The sequence below is a fragment of the Plectrocnemia conspersa genome, unplaced genomic scaffold (genome assembly GCF_051122295.1).
Source record: "Plectrocnemia conspersa isolate PC_06_02 unplaced genomic scaffold, ASM5112229v1 ptg000010l, whole genome shotgun sequence".
NCBI lineage: Eukaryota > Metazoa > Arthropoda > Insecta > Trichoptera > Polycentropodidae > Plectrocnemia > Plectrocnemia conspersa.
The window spans coordinates 25854010-25876996 of NW_028277174.1; the positions used below are offsets into that span (position 1 = coordinate 25854010).

General features: G+C 27.1%; 1 protein-coding gene across 2 annotated transcripts; it reads left to right on the forward strand.

Moving 5' to 3' along the window:
* The first annotated feature begins 10800 nt into the window (after positions 1-10800).
* On the forward strand, positions 10801-21672 carry LOC148231158 (putative peptidoglycan muropeptide transporter SLC46). 2 transcript variants are annotated; one of them, XM_088194366.1, is made up of 6 exons: positions 10801-10914; positions 16010-16928; positions 18561-18662; positions 18742-18963; positions 21014-21170; positions 21247-21672. In XM_088194366.1, exons 1-6 carry the CDS (start codon positions 10873-10875, stop codon positions 21320-21322), a joined length of 1518 nt encoding a protein of 505 aa, XP_088050492.1. In that variant the 5' UTR covers positions 10801-10872; the 3' UTR covers positions 21323-21672. The 2 variants fall into 2 exon arrangements, with proteins under 2 accessions (XP_088050492.1, XP_088050493.1); XM_088194367.1 differs by lacking the exon at positions 10801-10914 and adding an exon at positions 15914-15944 and having other exon boundaries at positions 21247-21470.
* The last annotated feature ends 1315 nt before the right edge of the window (positions 21673-22987 follow it).

Genomic DNA, 22987 nt, shown 5'->3' on the forward strand with positions numbered 1-22987 from the left:
AAAGTATATATTGTATACTCTTTTCTAAAGATTGTAATTATATTATCCAATTCAAGCAATTTTAAATAATTTGCGTGAAGATAATTATGCGAAGTGTTTAGTAAAGAAAATTTATTGATTTTTTATTATTAAAATATGATTAAAAATATATTGTTTATTTAAAATAATTTTGCTGATGTGTAATGTATTATTTTTATGGCAATAAAAATAATACATCTCAACATCATTAAAATAGTACTAAAAGCTTTTAATTTAAGGAATAATAAAAATATGGGGAAATACTATATAAACGTTATGCAACTTGTATCATATTTTATATTAATAAAAAATAAATATTGCTTGGTTTTTAAGCCATTTGTTGTACTACACAATTAAATTACAGTAGAACCTCGAATTGCGACTAACTTTGTTTACGAGCGTTTTGCAATACGAGTAAAAAATGATCGATCCTGATTTGATAAATCAATGATGTCTTGCAATACGAGCAATACGAATTGCGTTAATTTCTTTTCAACTGATTCTTCTCGACAGTCAATGATTCTTCTTGCAGTGAATAAGTATCTACTGTACCTTAAAAAATATAAAAAAACAAATTTTGCTATCGTTGTATTTTAAAATGGTTGCTTTAATAAGACAAAAATTTAGAATTAGGTATTTATTATTTTTTTTAATGGTAAATCAATAATAATTTACCTTTAAATTTGCTTGATATTTTATTTAATTAAAAGTAGATAAATTTATTGGTATACATTTACCATTGAAGTATTTAAAGTAAAGCGCTTTACCCAACTCTCAAAATAAAAATAAAGCATGCTTTTCCTCGCAACGTTTATTAATTATCCTCACATTTCCAAATATTTGTAAGCACTCACATTGTATCACTATACTGAAATTCAACCAAAGCGCTACTATGTATAATTCAACACAACAATCGACGGTTTATTTTCAACTTGAAAAAATATCCTTTCGAGCAAACGTACCATTTTATTTCATTTTTTTTTAAAAATAAAAATACAGTATTTTTTTCAGAAGAGTCAAAACAAAGCAGACGCGAAAGGCATTGTTTCTGCAATAAAGCGAACCACACACGTTTCGTATGTCTGTGGCAAACTTTGCAGAACGTGTGTGGTCGATCGACGTCGGATTATTTGCTGAACCAAAGCTTTGATTTTTGAAAAGCTCTCAAAAATACAAATATCCGGAGCTTTTTTTTATTAAGCTGTGCTGGCAGCCTTGATTTTTTTAACAATAGTTCAAAGAGACTTTTGTTATATGCGTGTATAGTCAATAAATTCTAACGAAGCATTGTACATTATTTCACTACCAACAAACGGTAGACAGCTACTATCTAAATCTTATTAGGTCATCGATATGACCAAGTCGGTATAAATAGAAAGCTAAACTAGACCAAAGACGTAAAGTCTAATTTTCAATGAAAATCGATATTTTGGCGATCTTAAAAATAAAAATGTGTATACCTTTCAAGATAATTATGTTTATAATATAATACTGTATTTTATGGGTACTGTAGGTCTTTCATAAAACTTATGCTTTAAATTTCTAAAAATGTCTACTTAAATATACCCTAAGACAAAGAACGATACTCAAACGTTGAGAGATATGCAATCAGATCGAGGGATTTAATTCTGTATATCAAATCGCAGAATAAAGATTCCAGCCTCACATCATGAGAAATGAGTAAACATAGAGGAAGCACCATAACAGGTTTTGATTAATGAATATTGATTAGAATTATATAAATATTGCATAACAACCTACAGCACTAAAAGAATTCCAGTACAATATTATGTGACAGTTGTAATAAAATTCATAAGAGAGTAACATACTTAGACCTACATATATTACAATAATATAACAGTATTACAAATACAATTAAAATTATATTGTATCAAGGTTAGCTTACACCGTCTGTCGCAAATCCACTAAGACTAGTCATATCTCCGTCACTTAGTTGTGGCATGCGTTTTGCAGGTTATGGTTTTGATATTCACCAACAAAAATTTTTTTGCGCTTGCTCTTCTGGTTCGACCAAAAACCGAACCCATGGCAGTTGGTCGTTGTTGCATGATAATGGGCAATAATGTAATCGTAGTGCTCAGCTACACTCAGTATTCACCTGATTTGGCTCCATGTATTTTCTGGCTCTCTTCCGCTTCCGGACGCGTATAACTTAAAATGAAACATTATATGCTCAATCTTATACTCTGTAAATTGTATCGCTTTGTATGAACGGTGTATAATAATAATACACGTAAACAAAGGAAATATACTTAATTTGAATAATAAAAATAAAAATTGAATTGATTTTCGTGCCGCCGATATTGCATTCTGTTGTTTCGACCAATGAAAAATAAGCGTTCAAATATAAAACAAAATGGCCGACAGTAACATGACAACAGTTGTACATCATTATTATTTATAAATAAAATTTTGTTACGTGACAATAATTTTCATCAATTCGTCATGTGCGTTGTTCCATTTGACTGAATATAAATAATCGGATTGCAAATTAACTAGGTGTGTTATAACTATGAAAATTAAATATATACATAATGTGTTAAGGATTAGAAGAATACATTGATAACAATCATAAAACAATATTCGTAATGAAATCTTCAAATTTTGAATTCCCGGCGATAGGCTCCGAGGCCGAAAAGTGAGTTTTCCCTTTTATAAAACATAAATATTATCATTGCTTCCGATTTAATGCAGAATACATTCATTACATTAGATAAACAATCTTCCTAATGAAATCTTCAAATTTTTAATTCCCGGCGACGGGCTCCGAGGTCGAAAAGTGAGTTTTTCCTTTTTATATTACATAAACATTAGCATTGCTTCCGATTTTATGCACATGTACGTTAAATTTGACTGAACGTTTAAAAATAACCTAGGTATGTTTTAAACGTGAGCATGTAATATATATTTAGTACGTATCAATATTGAGGTTATAAATGCTAATAATACGTATTTTTTTATCTACTGATATTTGGGGACACTATATTTTACTACGATCGCGTGACAATGATTGTGATGCAGTCGGTTATTTAGCTAAAGGAGCTTGGTTTCAGCTAAATAAATTAAAACCATTATTGCAGCATTAAAATTCACCTACATCGTTCCGTTCCGAGTGACGACTCGCAATATACATATGCATAGTTTCTTGACAGACATTTTACAATGATTATAAATATGTGATTGCATACCTAGAATAATCGTTATCCAAAATATCTAAGAGTGGCTTATTTTTAATTCCTATGTGGCAAAATATGTATGCGTCATGGTTTTTAATCAATTTTTTTTTCTGTGTCATCTTTCCTCTTTAGGAATAGCCATATTCAAGCTATTCAGTTACATCAAACTTATGAAGTATGTTCTTTATAAAAAGACATTACTTGCTGACAGTGACTTCAATATGGGAAGATTCACTCTTTGTTTATATATACCAATTCTACGTTGTAGCCATATAGGTCATCAAATTGTTTCATCATTGCTTCTCAAAAATATTTAAAAACAATAAGACTTTTATCAAGAGTTAAACATTAAACATATAATCCATAAATTAAATTTAAGCGACAACCGAAGAACAAAATTGACGGAAGTTACTATAGAGGATTAAATACGTAGATTGGCATCTCTTCATCTTCTTCAAAATTGTCGCAATATGTCATATTTTAATTGTTTGCTATACGTAAATATTATTAGATCTATAATTGTTTCTGTAAATTAGCTGTAAACGATACTATATAGTGGGTAAAATGTAACATTTTGTTCACACTAATACGAGATTTTTCATTATTACTAGCATTGTAATATGTTTAATTAACTTTGGTATGCATGTTTGTCTTTTAATATCATATCCTGTAAAGTCAATAGTAATTTTTTTAGAATAACTGTGATATATTATTCATATAACCAAAAACTTACTGGCACACTCATAATTTATAGTTTTGATTATATTGTCTACAATTTTAAATGCTACATCTCTTTGAAGCATCTTCAATTGACACTTTGTAAGAAAAACGCCGTGATTGTAACATATTTATTTAATTGCACAGCGCTTGCCAGATGACAGATTTTTAGCGATATATTTATGAATTTCATGCATGAAATGGTATTATCATATTGTTTCTATGAAATAAGACGTAGCTTGTCGGGCTTATCAATTGAACTACTCTTTAATTCAAGAATTGAACAGCCCAATAAATTGAATAAATCAGCAAAACAGTCGAAAGACTTTTAGTTCAATTTAGTAAGGAGTAAGAATTTGAATATTGTGCTATTAAATCATAAGCATCGGTGGCAAAGCCACTCTTGCCATAACAAAAAAATTGAGCTTATTTTTTGAAATGGGATACCTCTGTAAAAAAAATTTGTGCAGATTAGTCAAAGCATATGCAATGAATCAAAAAGAATAAAAGCATCTATAGAAAAGATTTGGGATTGGCATTAAAACGGTTGTTTTTTATTTTCTCTAGCAGCCAATGGTAATTTGTCTTAGAAATACTTCCCTCAATTCTCAAGGGGTGTACTGAATTCATTCATTCCGCTATTAACTTTCACCATATATATATACCTAAATCATAACTTTTACCACTTCGCTTCCGACTTGGAATCAACGAAAGTTCAACCATACTTGGATCAAACCATTCACAACAAATCAAGTCACTTAAATCTCATTAATTAATTTAAATAAAAATTATTAAATTTTTTTATTTGCCTAGAATTAATTTTTTGTTCAATTTAATTTATTTAGTTAACTAATAATATATATTAGTTAACTAATACTATAAAATAAAATAATTAAAAATTTTAGAAAGCAATTATATATGAAATTTTGGTATTATTATAAATTAATTCACAATACCAAAAATTTTGCATTAGGATTTTATAACAGCTGACTTTTACCTTAAAATATTTTAATACTATATCAATCATAAATTCTTAATAAATTGCTTAAGAAAAATCTATACGGAATAAAAAATATATTTAAATATTATATATTATATATGTATGTTTAGTTATATTATATAAACATGTATTAGAATAAAGATTGCCCATATTGAAAGAAAATCAATGTTTAAACTACTACTTATTCGGGCAATTTCAATGTTTTGGACCGCTTTTGGAACCCTGAATCAACAGTTGATCCATACCCTATCTTATCTTAACGTATTATCAATGTTCTAAATGCGATTCAATTACGACTTTCACATCTATTTCAAATCGATCGTTTTTAACGACATCGTTAATTGCAATAACGCTGAACGATTCGAATGGTAATGTCGCTTAATCGTCGGTGAGGCGCACTATTAAATTAGCACTTAGCTCCGAGTATAGTTTTACGATATCACCTTTAGTACACAGATAAGTATTGTCATTAACCGTCGCGTGTACACACACGCTTCGTTGATTAGATCGTCAATACCTGTTTTATAGGGGTCGTTAAAGGGATGGGGCGAAATAGCAAAATATCCTCTGGCGGATCAAAAACAAAGGCAGCTTCGATCATAAAGGGCGACAAATGAACTCTGAATTGTGTCACGGTAGCGTTTATTGTACAATTTTCCAAAAGGTGTCGCTAAGTAAATTAAGCCGGTAGCATTAAAGGGTTAAGTTCCACAGCCGCTTCGTTGAATGCCTAAAATGGTAAAATTATAATTTTAAATCAAGATATTTTTGTATAGATCAAATATTCTATAGTAACTGTGGTATAGAAAGTTTCGGCATACCTTTTTCGGGTTAAATCTCTGTAATACCGCTTCTTGAGAGAGAACTCTCAAAAGTTTCGTTGAACGCCTACAATAGTTAAGAATGCTATATTAGATATTATCAATACATATAATATATTAGATAAAATAATATATAATAAAATCACCGCAGATCATTATGAATTAAAAATTTCTCTTTCGAATGTCGAATTTTAAATGTCAATAATTTGAGGGCACAATTTTTTTTCAAAAAAATTAATCATAACTTTTTTCTTCCTGTGATTGCTATTACTAATTTAAATATGTTTATTTATTAAATACTGTGTTCAGATTTTAGATATTCTTTCCTAGTATATATATACATATATACGTTGGGTGATTTTTTTAGAGAAAAAGTAGTTATCCGAGCGTTGATTGTCTGATTTTATACCGCGTAATATACATAGTTGTGGGCGTAAACCGTAAACTCACATCGCACGTTAAAAAGGGTCGTAGGAATGCGGCGTGCTTCTCCGCGGCTTCTAGGTTTGTGGACATGGTTCTCAGGAGTTCGGACGCGCGTGTGCCGTGTCTCTTAACTGGTGTTGTGTATGAGTCACTACAATTTCAGTCAGGTGTTTCACTACTTTACTCTCACTAACGTCATGTTGCAATACAATATTTACAATAAATAAATCCGGAGAATTATTTCTCCATGCAACATATTTTTGTATGGTTGTAGTGTTATTATAATGCTTAAATTACTTGTATATATTGAAAGGAGAAAATTTTATCGATTTGAAAAAGTAAACAACTGCGCGAAGCCATTTTAAATTTAAAATTTTACCACCCACTAATACGAGCTTTGTAGGCGTATGCTCTAACAAACGGAATATTTTTACATATAATGAAATATGAAAGGGTTTTCCGAAGGTCAAATGAGGGGTGAACGCATTCTATATGACTCACGCATACTACTACTAACAGAATTTAAATGTATGAGTTGCGTACATAGATATTTATAAAGAAAAACGAGATCATTCTCAACTTCTTTATTAAAATTTGATAAGGAGATGAATAATAAATATACTTAAGGAAATTATCCAGCTAATTTTTATAATCACGAGTGACACAAATTTAACTTCAAATACTCTCACAAAGTAACGACAAACTCAGTAAAATTCATTGTAATATGTTAATATTTAATTTATTTATTTACTAAATTATCAATATTTATATTAACTATTCTGTTATAAATTTTTAAAATAAAAAAATCACTAATATAAATATGAAGTACTCGAGTTTTAAAAGTGAATTCAACATATTTTTCTAAACAAATATTTCTAAATAAAACTACAAGTACTTTTATTAATATATTTTTTCAGCACCATCTTTGTATTGATTGTGAATATATTTAATATTTATTTTCATTAAGCTCCATCTATCTAAATTTTTTGGTAAAATGTGAATATTTATTGATTTGCTAAGTTAATATTATTGCTTGATATACAACAATTTAAATATAGTATAAATTAATTATTAAGCATTCAAAATAAATTATTCAATCAACTATCACTTTGAAGCATTATAATGATCCTTTCGAATTTATTTGTCATTGAACTAATAAAATTCTTTCAATAATAATACACTACACCTAGATCATGGTTGTATTGAAATTCGTCTGTAAACGGATACTACCGCTTTTATTAAAAAATTATTTATTAAAATTTTAATTGATCAATAACTTGGAAATCAAATTATGCACCTATTATATAAAATTAATATTATTATGTTTATTGAAATAGTAAATAAAACAAGCAAATATATAAATAAATAATTGTTTAAGGTAAAAAATAAAATAAAAATTCCATATGTATAAATTAGTCAAGTTAAAAACCAATGTTTGCAACTTGTATTTTTAACACAATAGTATTATTATAATACGGTATTTTTAAATAATATTGCTTTTTAATTAAATGTTCACCTTAACTATTAGAATTGTAAAAAAAGATGTTAAAGTCTAAGTATGTCATTAATCAAATACATATTAATTTATGACCCAAAGACTTTTCCTTTACGGTCGTCCGCAATGTTTATATTTTTTTTATTTACTATCGATAATGTTTAATGAACAACAATATATTTTTTAATTGCCATTGAACTTGACATTTTGAAGGCAAGTTTTAGTCATCACTGGTAGTCCTTGACTGTTGATGTTTAATAGAACATCTTTGTAAAATTATATATACGACTCATTGGAAACTAGATTTTTTTCTACTGGAACCTGAATCCCTGATATTATTTCATACGTCAAAGAATAAATTAAAAATGCAACTTAAAACATATATGCAATAAACAAGACATGTGATACGACGCAGGAATATATTAATAATTAATAACGTTTATCCAAGTTCGTGATAATCCTTAAACGACCTTGTGAATAAGACATAGTCATTTACTCATCACTATAATATGCGTATATGCTTGATATGTAATAAATTATTAAATGAGACTAAAATGAAAAACATGACATTCTATATTACATTAATAAAGCAAAACAAATCATAACACTCAAATGAATTTGTATATGTAAATTGTTTTAACCACAGGGGACTTACCTGTGAATTAGTATAATGATAATTATGTATTTTGTAGTGTGACATGCGTTTTGTAAATTTATTTTCCTTCTATATATAATAACTTTCCTTGAAAAAATATTCAACACATGACAATGCAGATATAAAAATCAATAGTAATTTGAATTTAGCTCTCCTATTTTTAATTCTCTCAAGATAATTTATTATCAAAGAGTTTTATTATTATCTTAAATATTACTATATACAGAAATGTTGTATAAAATAATATTTTCAATCATAACATTTATTGCTATTTAAACACAACAATTTATTTTGTCGGGACAACCCCTAAGCGTTGCGTCGAAATCAGTTATCAAATATTTGCCGAATTGGTTGAATTTTAAGCTTATATATAAATACTAAATACCTTAATATTATCATAACATACAATCTGATTTTAATACTCATTTATTATTTATATTAATTTAGAACTGTTTCCCATATTTGCCTATATTTCTGAACTACAACTTAAATTCTTCTAGTTAAATAATAATAAGTATAAATTAAATAGTAATATAATTTTTGTGTTTTGTGTGTTTTGCCTTTAAACTAATTCTTAATTTTTGTGTTTTATTACTAAATTTATCAGTTAGTAAAAGGTCTTTCATATACTTTTACTATGTTTATGGTACATGTAACTAATAAAATACATAACTTATTAAACCTATTAAATAACATATTTCCGTACACTTTTTTTATTTCCGTTCTATTCCTTCATTGTTCAAAAAATTCCAAAAATATACTAATCGTAGCTCAAGGCAGAAAGTTAAATAAAAAATATCTTTTTATTGCTTCTAATCAATTGCTGGCGGTGAACTGCTTGCGATAAATTTTCCTAAACTTCAACTGACTATCTTTCAATATTTCTAAAAGTTATTACATTTTCCAGATACCCTTGCCATTGGAATCCTATTATAGTTAAGGCATGTTTTATAAGTGTTTTCACCATAGACGTGGTTGGAGGATTTCATATTAAGATTTAGTATGCCATTGTCAAAGTTTATATGCTAGTTCATAGCGTCCTCTTAAGACTTTATTTTCAAAGCTAAGTAATATTAAAAATCTGAGATATATTCACAAAAAGTACGAATTGTATATGTATATACTCAGTGCTACTTGCTAGGAGAGTTGGAATACAAATATATTATGCTCTATAAAGCACTTTTCAAGACGTATCGATAATTAACAAATTTTAGATGAGGGGTATAAATTGCCTCAGAAAGGCGCGATTGCGTCCCTATCTCTTGACCATTGTGCACAGGACCTCAGCGCGCTTCTCTTACACGAACTATATATTATACAAGAGTGTTTTAACATGTTGTGCGCATTTATATAAGAGTACATAACCTAGAGTATGTATGTGTGTGAAATGTTTCAACTATTTTGCATAAATGCCATCGTGACGCATTGGGAAAACCTGTCAAGTCGTGATGATAAAATAATAAATATTTATCTACCAGTTTTGGCGAAAGGTGAACAAGTTTTTATAGCAAATTGGGTCGAAGGAGGTTCATGCCCCTTTTTGAGGACATGAACATCTTCGACTTATGACCAGGTAAAAACAGCATTATAAAAAAAAGTGAAATGTATTTTATTTTCAGCTTGACTTTACACTCCTTTTGAATGTGACGCGTCAGACACTACTCTTCTAAAAACAAGCATTTGAAAGAATAAAACTCAGAACCAGGAGAGAGAGAGAGAGTAATATTGTCTCAAGGACCATAATCCTTAAGCACCATAGTTTGGTAAGTAAATAATTTTAATTTACAGTTAAAAGTAATCAATATATATTTATATGACCATTTATTATAAATAGCACGAGCTTACATAATTTAAATAAAGCAACAGATTGACATCCTGCTATGAATCAATCCGCCAATTAAACCCTAAAGTGTAACAAAAACTTAGCATAAAAAATATACAAATTTTCCTTAATCTGGTCTTAATAAATCCTGTCATGAGACTGGGAATTTACGTGAATTATTATTTATATATTCAGTTTCTGATAAAGTATTTAATGAAACACAATTGTTCTTTAAATAACTGAAATCACGTAAATTCATGTGCAACAATGACCTTTGAGGCATTTTCCCAGTATTTTACACCACACGACCTTCACAACCGACAGAAAATCGTCTATATTGTCTAGATTTCATTTAATTCATTGAGGTATTTCTCGGAACTAATTTCTAAGAAGATCGCGAATCTTTGATTCCATTATTACATCATAATAACAGAAGGTGTAGTGAACTGTTTATATTTGTATATATGTTGTTTATAATTTATAATAAATCTGCAAATTTGCAATCATTGACCCGCATGTGTGAGAAAGTGTGTAACTAGTTATCGACGATGATTTGATTCATTAACAGGTTTAGGTCGTCACGCTGTGCGTCATGTGTTGGGTTTTAAGAGGATGCCCCGGTGGCTTTTTTTCACCCGATTTTGAACTACTATTTAGTGTTTATATTGAAGTGGAATGATCGGTTAGGATTCATTTATACTTTGTCTTCTAACACGGCAAGATGAAGTCAGACGAGTGTCAAGTAACGCAGCACTTCTTGGAGGTACGCATCGAGGATACTACGTTATGTTGTTAGAAGTTCACCTTCAAAATTAAATTATTATAAAACAGTGAAATATTTCGGAAAACGGTGTGGTTATAGGCCATTAAAATACTTGTGATTTTACATTTATTTAAAAAGTGCTTAATAAAATATTGGTGTATATATTAACAAGTATTTAAATAAATAAACTTATAGAAAAAAATGTTTAAGACTCCTTTGCATTCATAAGAAAATCTATCATCTTTATGAATGGATACTTTTATTTGTGTTCCCACACATTGTGTAATGAACGCGGATATATATTCCGTCTTTTTTTATAGTAAATAACTATCTATAAGGCAACTAATTATCTGATTATTAAAACGAGGGTTGCCATATTTATATATATTAATGGGTTAATTAACTATTTCTTGTTAAAAATTCTATTAAAATATTTATACGAGACATCAAATTTTTTACTGCACTTTTTCTAAAATAAAACAACAATTTTATACTACAAATTAAATAATCTTCTTGGGAAAAAAACATAAAGTAACATATATATTTATAGCACATTTAAGCTTCAGTAATTAAATTTATTTATTTTCTAAGTTTTAGTACCCCAATTAAAAAATATTCTGTGGACTAAATAATCTTTAAGTCTGTAATTTATTATGTAAAAATTTTTTTGATCCTATAATTTTTACAATATAAAAAAATATTATCTGTGTTTTTAATATAAATAACCAATAAGATATTTTTCGTTAAACTTAAATTTGATATCTAGTGACAGGTTTTATTATATACATATAAATGTGTAAAATGTGTAAAAGTATAAAATATTATCATTAAGATCTTAATGCACGATGATATATTTTTATTGCATTTGTAAAACCAGAAATTTTTAATTTCTACAGATTATTATAAAAATATTATTATGTAAATTCACACCACCTTAAACCTAGTTGTAGCTATCTACCTTTAACTTTTCGGCCTTTCAAGTATTAAATAAATGTAAACGCTATTTTTTTATTTATCACTCATAAAAATATTCTCGTCCTGTATTATTTTATCACTGATATAAAAATACAAAAACCATTATTTTAGTGCTTCTTGATCATCTGTCTATTCTCATCATTACAAATAATCTATTTTTTTTATTGAAAACTACTCTCTATTTTGTCTTTTTTAAAGCATCATTTTATCTGATTAGGCACATATATTTTTACACCATCAATGAAACGAGACAATTTATTACTTTCGAAGCTGTTTTTTGTATTAACATTTAAAATATTTTTCATCCTAGATAATATTTTTCTAAGAATAAATTTCTTAATATTATTATTTTATCTTTTTAACTACTTAATATTTCTATAATAAAATTATTTATACATCATAATTAAACATATATTTTTAATTCATAATCATACCTATTTTTTGTTTGGTGATTATTACGCAAAAAAAATCAGAAAGGAAAATTGCGCACAGTGAAAATTTCAAACAAAAATCCTGCTCATATAAATTCAGATAATTAATATACACATACATATACGTATATTTAAATGCTTTTACAGTGTATATATGTATAACAGAAGTTAACATGGTTTTAATTTAAACATATTTTACAATTATATTAGTAATTTACATTCCCTATAATAACACATTTTTTTCCTTAAAATAAATAAAAATATTAAATAGTTGGAATTAAAAATTAAATATATTTGACAATTAAACAATCACCTATATTCAGAATTTTTACTGTGTGGAATTTTCGTATGCGCAATTTTCATTTGCACAATAATCCGGTCACTCTTTATTTTAAATTAAATTCTTCGTTTCGCAACGCCTATCGGTTAAAAGCGGGAGATGAGGACGAATTTTTTTGTGTAACACACGTCTAGTGTTCTATATTTTCAATACATTCTTTATTTTTTTGCTTCCAAAGCCATCGGAAAGTGTCACTACAAATTATTTAACTGCAGGAAATATTACCTATTCAAAAATATAATCGCGCGAATAAAATTCCAGCCATTATTCTTACAAAAAGATAGCTATATTATATAAATTTTATAATCATAATAAAGAATCACTATCCATTAAATAAATCTTTGATTAAAAAGTTATTTATTTATGATTTTTCTGTTAGATTTTTCACAACTTTTTCTTTGCCACTATTGCCAATACAATAATTTAATTTTCTTTCTGCAAACATACATTACTTTTTATAAAACTAATATATGTATATTATTAACAATAGTGGGTCTTAATTTTCACTACTGTGGTACACCGTAAGAATACTTACTTTATCTTTAATATATAATTTACTTTAACATTTTGTTTTAATTTAAAAAAAATATTTAACTGCTTTTTTACGAATTAATCTGCAGGAATTAATCTCTTTGGCACGCCCCTGACGAAAAAAATGTTTCTGTATAGCTTTTGTTTTATCCTAATTTACTATTATGGTTATCTTCAGGGATCATAAATAATAATATCAATAATTGACGAATGATAATTGCTATAACAGACCGCTTTTCATTTTTTTAAACTCCTATAATTGTATATATGCTTGCTCACTTATATAAGTGTTTATGTTTCGATATATTATGTTTAGTTGTAACATGACATTTATGATCAGAGTAAATAAATCAGTGCACAAGCAATACCTACAAGGCTGAAAACCATGTTTGAGTATCGGTGGCATCCATTTTAATAATTGAAAGCTATTAATAAAGCTTATAATCAATATATGTCACTTTGCAGTTGGTGCAATGCATATTTCAAAATAAAAATTCATATCTGGTGCAAGAATCGATCCCATGCTCTCTGGATTATTATTTCAGCACATTATTGAATTTGAATTGACTATTCTGGTCTTAAAATATCTCGAACTATTGCTAGCAACTAAAATTTTGTTATTTTAATATAGATACATTAAAAAAATAAAACACAAATTTGTGTACCGGCGTTCGTCGTGCTACGACTAGATTTTAATAAATAAATAAATTAAAAAATAATAATAATCAGCCGCGCCTTTAAGAAAGCTATGTTTATAATTATGACATCACTGTATATAGAATAATACAAGCACGTGTTTAGTTTTTTTCTTTGAATTAAAATATTTTAATCTGCACATCGTTAACTGCGCTCATAAAAAAATCTCAAACAAAAGACTATTCTCAAACTGAAACTTGTACACTTTATGTTTGTATAAATTATTACAATTTTAATTAAAGTGGCAATATAAATATTTTTAATTTATTTTACGTACATACATATATAATTTATAAATTTTAGCTTACAGTTATTTAATACATACATATAATATTTATTAAAATTTAAATATAAAACTTAATGTAAATTCTTAGCTATTTATTAAAATGTTTCATCAGTTTTTAATTAATATTTTTTTTGTAGTTTATTAAATATTTCAAGATCTAATGACTTTCGCCCAATCTTCAGATATCTACTCTAACCTTCGAGTTTTATTTATTTCTGAAACCAACGGTTTGTGTCGGGCTTCTCTTCTTGGGCAGTTGTCTTTAAGTTATTGGCTTTGATCCCTTTTTAGAACTCAAATGAGTAATTAAAAATGATAAATTTTTCAAAATTACGGTTAAAACTACTTGCTAAAATATTTCGGTCAAACTTGTAAAGAGGTACACACCATTTTAAAGAGTGCCTTTATATGATGGCCAAGGCAACGGAATAAACCACGAAATCCAAACGACAGTGGCAAAATAATTGTATCTGGCATGTGCTTTTACTATTATTAGGGTTGAGTTGTATGCTGTATTTTGAACGTTTGTGGTTATTGTGCACTACCGGGTGTCCCACATGATATATTTATCTATTGTTGACGGCAAGCTTTTAGTCTTATGGAAATCTTACTTTGGCCAAAGCCAAAGTTATTGTTCGCTTTATATCTTAATTTAATATTTACGACAATTCTATGGTCGTTTTTAATATCTGTATTTCATTGCTAAAAACCGCTTCATTGATTGCTAAATTCGGTAACTCAAACTCCTTAGAGATCAAATATTTTTACTAAAATTTAATTTATATTAATAAAAAAAAATATAAATATCCGCTAAAATATTAATTTATTTGACCAAATAACATAATTTGTAAAAATTAAATTTAATTTGATTAGTACAAAAAATATTTTCGCACATTTTAATAAATTTGTGCTACTTTCACACTCAATTAAGAATGTTGTTGCTAAATCGCAACCACTGTCACTATCGTCATTCAAAAATGACATTTGATTTTTTTAATCCGTGATCATAACAACGATAAATTTTACGATTCCATCGAATAATTATTACGCGAAAATATTTAATTGCGATTTATATACATTCGTGATATATAATATATTTATATTGACAATCGTAATGGCATCTTCGAACGTGATTTGGGTATAAAATTATTATTTTCCTCTCTTTTTGTATTCAACACAACATCCAGGTAAATCTCATAAGTTCGTTGTTTCAATAGTGGAGATTTTTTATTTGTGAACAAGGATAAAATAAATAATAATTACAGGGCTGCCACGATTTATCAAAAAAATTGGATATTAACTTCCGTCTGTGTGTCCGTTTATATTTTAAGACAATCTTTCGATATAAATGTTAAGTAATACGTTTGATGCAATTTATAAATTCGTTAACTGAACGGTTGTATTATGGTTGATTTCTTATGAAGGAATTGAACTAAATTTGTCAATGAACTATATGCTTTAAATTACACTGTGTTCTAATATGTATTTCAACATATTTTTCACCATAGTTGCCACATGCGACTTATACTTAATTTATTAATAAATCGACTTAAAATTAAAACTATCTACATATTACATAAACGAAAGCGTTGCTCTTAAATCACATTCATCCGGTTTGTTAAGATTTTTTGCTCAATGTTTATGTTTTTTCGCTTGCGTTCACTTGCCAGTAATCCTGAGAATTTTGCTATATATGTATTCATATGAAAAGGTTCTCATTTAGTTCACGACTGCCATTCTCTTTGTCAGGTTCACTATGAAACCGGTTAAAGTACTCATTGATATCATTTATTCTAATGTTAATATATTGTGCTAATGCTAGTTTATTATCGACAGGAAGGTGAATGTGATGGATCTAAAGAAGAAAAATATGAATCGAAATGGAGTGACATGAAATTATTGGAAAAGTTGAAACATATAAAAAGTTACATAACAGTTGAACCTTTATTGGCCTGTTATGTGATGCCGAGTGTTCTTGCTGCATTGGCTGTTCAAAACATGAATCTGGAAAAAGCTTGCAGGGTAAATAAAGGTTATGGAGAAGAAATATGCGACAAGCTAATAAATCAAGAAGCTGAAAATCACACGTTGGAGATGATTGAGGTTCAAAGTTTAGTGGCAAATATGAGCTCTTGGAAGTCTCCTTTGCAGACCTCTATCCCAGCGTTTCTAGTGATATTTATAGGGGCATGGAGCGATAGAACTGGAAGAAGGAGACCTTGCATGATGTTGCCACTATTTGGAGAACTTATCACAAGCGTTGGGCTGATATTTTGCACCATTTATTTCTTACAATGGCCTATGGAAGTTGCTGGGGTTGTAGAAGCGCTTCCACCAGCTCTAACTGGAAGCTGGACCACCATGTTTATGTCTGTTTTCAGCTACATATCAGATAATACGTCTATAGAGGATAGAACTTACAGGACCGGAATAGTCAACGTGTTCGTTAGTTTAGGTGTTCCTATCGGTACAGCTCTCAGTGGTATTCTGACCAAAGTACTTGGGTTCTATGGCATATTCACGATATCAATTGGTTTTTATCTGATGGGGTTCTTGTATGCGATATTTGGAATCGAAGATAAAGTAATCGTGACGGATAAAAAGGAAGGCAATAAGAACTTTTTGATGGATTTCTTCAACCCAAAACATGTTAAGGACACATTGATGGTCGCTTTCAAAACGAGAGATGGAAGCAGGAGATTGAGGGTTATGTTGCTGATGCTGGTTTTCGTTACATTGACTGGACCGACTTACGGTAAGAGTTTTTTACATAAGACAAGCCAAAATAACTTGTTTCGTATATTGGATGAATTAAAGAAGGTATGTACGGAAATAAATAATCACGATGATGTCATAACTACTATTTGTTATACGCATTTAAAGCGCATGACCTCTCATCTGTTTAAATACATATACATAGCTATTTCCGTATCTTTGTTGTATTTAAAAAATCACTATGATACTTTTAGATTTATCCAATATAATAAATATTCAACTAACTAATTAATATAAAAATAGTTTAACCCTACATTTGAATCAATGTTTTAACTACTACAAAATTATAAAACTACAATATATTTTATTACAAAAAATAAATTAACCTTAGTTAAGGAAAATTATTAACACCCTTATTTTAATTCAATATTTATTTATCCCAATATCATTGATTTTATTATTAATAATGCTTAGCTAATTTGACTTTTGCTTAGCCAAAATTTTTATTATAATATAATGTACATTCAACTCCAAAAATCCACTTTTGGGTGAAAATGATTTAATAATGTTATCTCATACCTTGAATCAAAATAAACATGCTCAAAAAAATTCTATTTACAAAATTTATTTTTTTACAAAATATTGTATTTTTTGCTATTAGTATTGTATTATTTTTTAATGTTTTGATTTTATATAATAGTATGTTAAATACAGTTTTAAAACAAACAGTAAAGTTATATATCTAATACGTCCTTAGCATAACATATTGGATAATATATATAGTGAATTACTTATTATTACTCTTATTCATAGAGCAGAAAGTAATAAAAATGTCTATGATGTATTCAGATAAAAAAACTTTTCTTAAAAAAAAATATTTTTATTTATAGCTACTATAAACATCAATGTACAGTGAGTTATAGAAATATTTTTTTATAACAATTATTTATATTTAGGTAGAAGAAAAGTTGGCAAAAGCTTCTATTGACAATGTTATTTTTATTGTAGTTAATCTATTGCTGCATATATTTTTAGTCAGTTTTATCATTTTTTATAGATACGCGTTTCACGTAGTTAATATTATATAAATATTTTTATGTATTTTTTTATAGTATATTTTAAACTTAAATACTAGAAATATGTTAATTAAAATAACAAAATCAAACATTTATTAACAAACAGATTTTTTGATTACATGCAATCCAAAAATTTCATTCTAAAATCTGTATATATAATTTAGAACTCTAAGATTTGTACAACATACCATAATCACTAATACAAATGATAGTAAAATTAAATTGAATTTTAAAGGAAATCTGTATATTTTTTATATATTCCTAAAGCAGATGATTTAAAACTAATATTTTGTGAATTTTATTAAATGCAAATCATTTTTACCTTTTTTATTTGATTTTAAAAATATATATTTTAATATTGGAAAATATTTGATTTGTTAATTTACTTAACTCTCAAATATGTGTTTCTTGCTAGTGAAATAACAAACTTGTTTTATTTTATACTGATAGCAAATCTTTGTACGTATGTACGTATTGCATATCTAACTGATCTTACAAAATACAACATTATCATTCTCACGCGTTAAAATCGATTTTGCGTATTTTTAACAATTTCAAACAAACAAACTTTCTCAACCGTTTACTCAATTTTTCAGGGGAAACAGCTGTCGTCTATTTGTTTACACGTTATAAATTCAACTTTACGGAAGTGGACTACAGTATATTTATGGCGTATTCTGTCGTCATAAATCTATTAGGTAAAAGCACCCCTTAAAATATTACTTTATAATATAGCATATATTATAAAATATTAAAACAAGTACACATATGTTTCAGGTATTATACTGGCAGTTTCATTCTTCAGTCGCTATCTGAAAATGGACGATTCGCTGATAGGAGTCATATCTGGCCTGAGTAAAATTTCTGCCAGTTTCATATACGCTTTTGCACCAACAGTCACGTGGTTTTATCTGGCACCTGTCTTTGACATACTAAGCGGAACTGGAATCATAGTGATGCGGTCCATCGCTTCGAAGCTTGTGGAGTCTAACGAAACTGGTATTGATTCATTCCCAACCTATATAAAAAATGATTTTGCAGTTCGCTCAAAATTATAAATATTCTCTGGTAACCTTTTTTGGTATATTGGTCAAAATATTCATCGTTTTTGTTCTGCACGAATTGCCAAAAAAACACATATGCTTAGTAAGGTCACTTTCCATATTGACCATAAACTGTAACTGGTTTGCCCAAAAAAAATATTGTTGGATGTTTTCCAAACGCCCTTTAAAATGGATGTCGATAATAACACTAAACAACAATTTGGTACCTTTTCTTGACATCAAAATGTAATAAAATAGCCCAATTTTCATACAAAATCGTAATCTGATTTCTTGTATTCAATTTAAGGTCTGGTTTAATTATTGTAAGATTTCAGTCAAGTTTATTGATTTTAAAAACTATATACATACATGTATAGTAAAAAGAAATATAATGTTTAATTAAAGTTTGATATATTAATTAATTATAATAGACAATTGCTAAGTTTCAGATATTACAGTCAATCGGTTACCGAGAGCTTAATATATAATATGTATAAGATGTACTTCTGGAAAGGCTCTCTTTTCTGTAAGAATTAGCTGCAATTAAATTCGCTGATATAAAACTCACTTTAATTACTAATTAATTTATTATATATGTTATATTTTAGGCTAATCTTTATTAATTTAATATTATATTCTTTGTTTTAAAATTTAGTACATGTTTATTTAAATTGTAAAAAAATAAGTTTGAATAAGGTAAATTTATAAATGATAAAAATGCACAAGAAACATTATTAAGTATTTTTTTTTAAAAATAGTTAAAAATTATACCAATATTTTTTTTCAAGCGATTTTAGAAATTTAGAATATAGAGATTTGTATAAATTTGATGTAGTTTTTAAATTAAATCAGCAATCATTTTAATTTAAACAATACATCAAATTTAAAAAATACCGGTTAAAAACATTCTTAGGTATTTTTAAAACAATAGTTTATAAAAAACTTTTTTCTTTTGATATTTATAACTATATAAAATATACCTCAAATTACCTTTTAATAATTTATAACTGTAGTAAACGGTAATCATTACACATCTAAAAATAAATATGATATATTTTGTAAAAAAATATTTAAAAATTATAGCAAGATATTTTTCAAGCGATTTAAAAAATGTATAATATAGACTTGTGTAATTTGTTTTAGTGTTTAATACATCGAATTTAAAAAATGACAGTTAAACACATTTTTAGATATTTTTAAGACAATATTTTAAAAAAATATTCTAGACAAATTTTTCTAGCGACATTTTTTGTTTTAATATTTATAATTATATAAAATAGACCTTAAATTAACTTAAAATAATTTATAATTATACTAAATGGTAATCATTACGATGCATTTAAAAATAAATATTAATAATAATTTGCTAAAAAAATAGTTTTACCAACTTAATATTTTTAATTACAATACAGAGACCTAATTTCTACTTCAAATAAAACATTTTTATAGAAAACGTTAACTATAGAGCACAATTTTTGTCTATTTTGTAAAAAACACAGTCCAAACTTTATACAACTTTATTTTTTATCGCGACTTTTTTTATTTTAAAATATATCATTTAAGACTAAAACGCTAAAATTTTACTTTAAAAACTTTTTTCATATTCTGTAAAAAACAAACATTTTTTCTAGCGATTATTGTACAATTTTTTTGATTTAATCTTTATAGTTTTAATACAGAAATTTTAACTCAATTTGATATAGGTTTAATTCACAAATACATATATCATAAAAATGCACGTTAAAAATATTTCTGAGTATTTTGAAAAGAATACTTAAAAAATATACCTATACCAAGCAATTTTTTTGTAACGTTTTATTCTTTTAATATTAAAAATTCTAATATAGGGATTTTTTTTTTAAATTTTATCAAAGATGAAGTCAATTATAAAAATGCATTAAATCATTATTCATTATTATTTTAATACAAAGACAAAAACCTGTATTACATAGCTTTCGATATTTCCGTATGAATATATGAACTAATTTATTGTATTTTATTTATAGGAAAAATACATTCACTATTCGGAGTATGCGAAGCAATAGTGCCCATGATATACACACCTATGTACAGCCAAGTTTATATTAACACAATTAATTCTATGCCTGGAGCCTTCTTTTTAGTGGGCGCTATGCTGATGGTACCTTCCGTAATAACATTTATGTCAGTATATATATAAAATATTTATTTTATTTAAAATTTATTTTAATTATTAAATAAAAATACATTTTTTCCATAGGGGAATGTATTTGTTGGAGCGGAGAGACAAACAGATAGAAGCCAAAAAGACACAACAAGCTAATGACGCACTGTGATATTTAACATAATTTATATATTTATAATTAAGGTATTCGCATATAAAGTATGTTATTTTGCGTTGTGATATTTAAATTATTTAAATTAATTATTAATAAATTTAGCTGATATTAAAACCTTTAAATAAAATAAATATGAATCGAGACATCTGTTGGTAAACAATGAAATAATATTTGCATTTACTTTTTTAATAATTGGATAGTTCATCGACAGATCACGCAAGTAAATTTTAATTTTAACTAATAATTATTTGTATATAAATTAATACAATATTTTATACATCAACTTGATTCAATTGTGTAATATTTAAGGAAATACATGTTTGAATAAAACTTAAAAGTTTAAAGAGCGAAATATTTTTTATTCATTCTAAGGAATGTTAATACGACAATTACATGATCACCTTGCATTTTTTTTATTGCCTCATCACGATATTTTTAAAATTACGTTCATATCGGTGAGAATTATTATATAATTGAAGTAAGCACTAACGTCATTACATTACAAAACTCTACAGACATCATATTAGACTGCTGGACTATATAGGGCTATAAACCAGCAAAACTAAGCTAAAATTTGAGTCAGATATCAGAAAGTAAAGACTTTTCTCTATAATTTCAATTTTATTACGTAACCTATATTCAAGTACTATTTTACTAGGAGCTTTGGGATACAATTCATTGCATTCTCGGCGTAGCATCTACTAGGTAAAGCTTTTTTTATAGTTGCTAAGGGGCGGTGACGACAACCCATCAATGCTCGGTGACTTTTGGCAGTGTCCTAGAGAGTCGCGATCGCGTCTCTTATTCTTACCCGTTGCGGCCAAGACGTCAGCGTTTGAGAACGCTCCTCTTGCTCATTTATTTTGGTGTCATACTGTTTCTTATACATTGTATTTTATACAATATATACTGTTTAGTTGTATAATTATTGTATGTATAATAGACATTATGACGCATTGGGAAAACCTGGCAAGTCATAAAGATCATGTTTATAATAAAAAATAAATAGTTTCATGAAAACTTGTTATGGAGTCCTTCACCTTTTTATATTTCTATCAAACATATATTTAAAATAGAATTCGTATATTTTTTTAAGTTAAGCTATTATTTAAAATATAATTTTTATACATATTTAACTTTTTATATCAACCATAATAATAGCGATTAAAACTTCGTGAATCAACACTTTTATAACAAATCTAAGCAAAACAAAAAAGACAATCAAAACTCTTATTGCTAATTATATATTATTGCTAATTAAATATTATTGTTTATTATTTAATTAGCATTAGAATTTTAATTAAAGGATTAATAAAACACTAATGAAATTATTGCTATGTTTATATTAATACATATTTTAGCGCAATAAGAAATTTTAAAGTTCTAACTGATATAGAAATTATTTTTGGTTAGAAATTTAAATTCCAGCTTCGATTAGTTAATAATATATTATTCTAGCAAGGACACCGTTTCATTTCTATTTTAATAATCACTTACATAACTTTATCGATTGTGAATTCATATGATGCTTTTCAAAAGGTCAAATTTTTATACAATGAATAAAAAACGGACATATAGTTATAATGATCCTTTGCAAAACCTGTTGCTGTATATTACGGCGGATCAAAATAAACACTCATAAACAAGCATAGTGAAATCCGG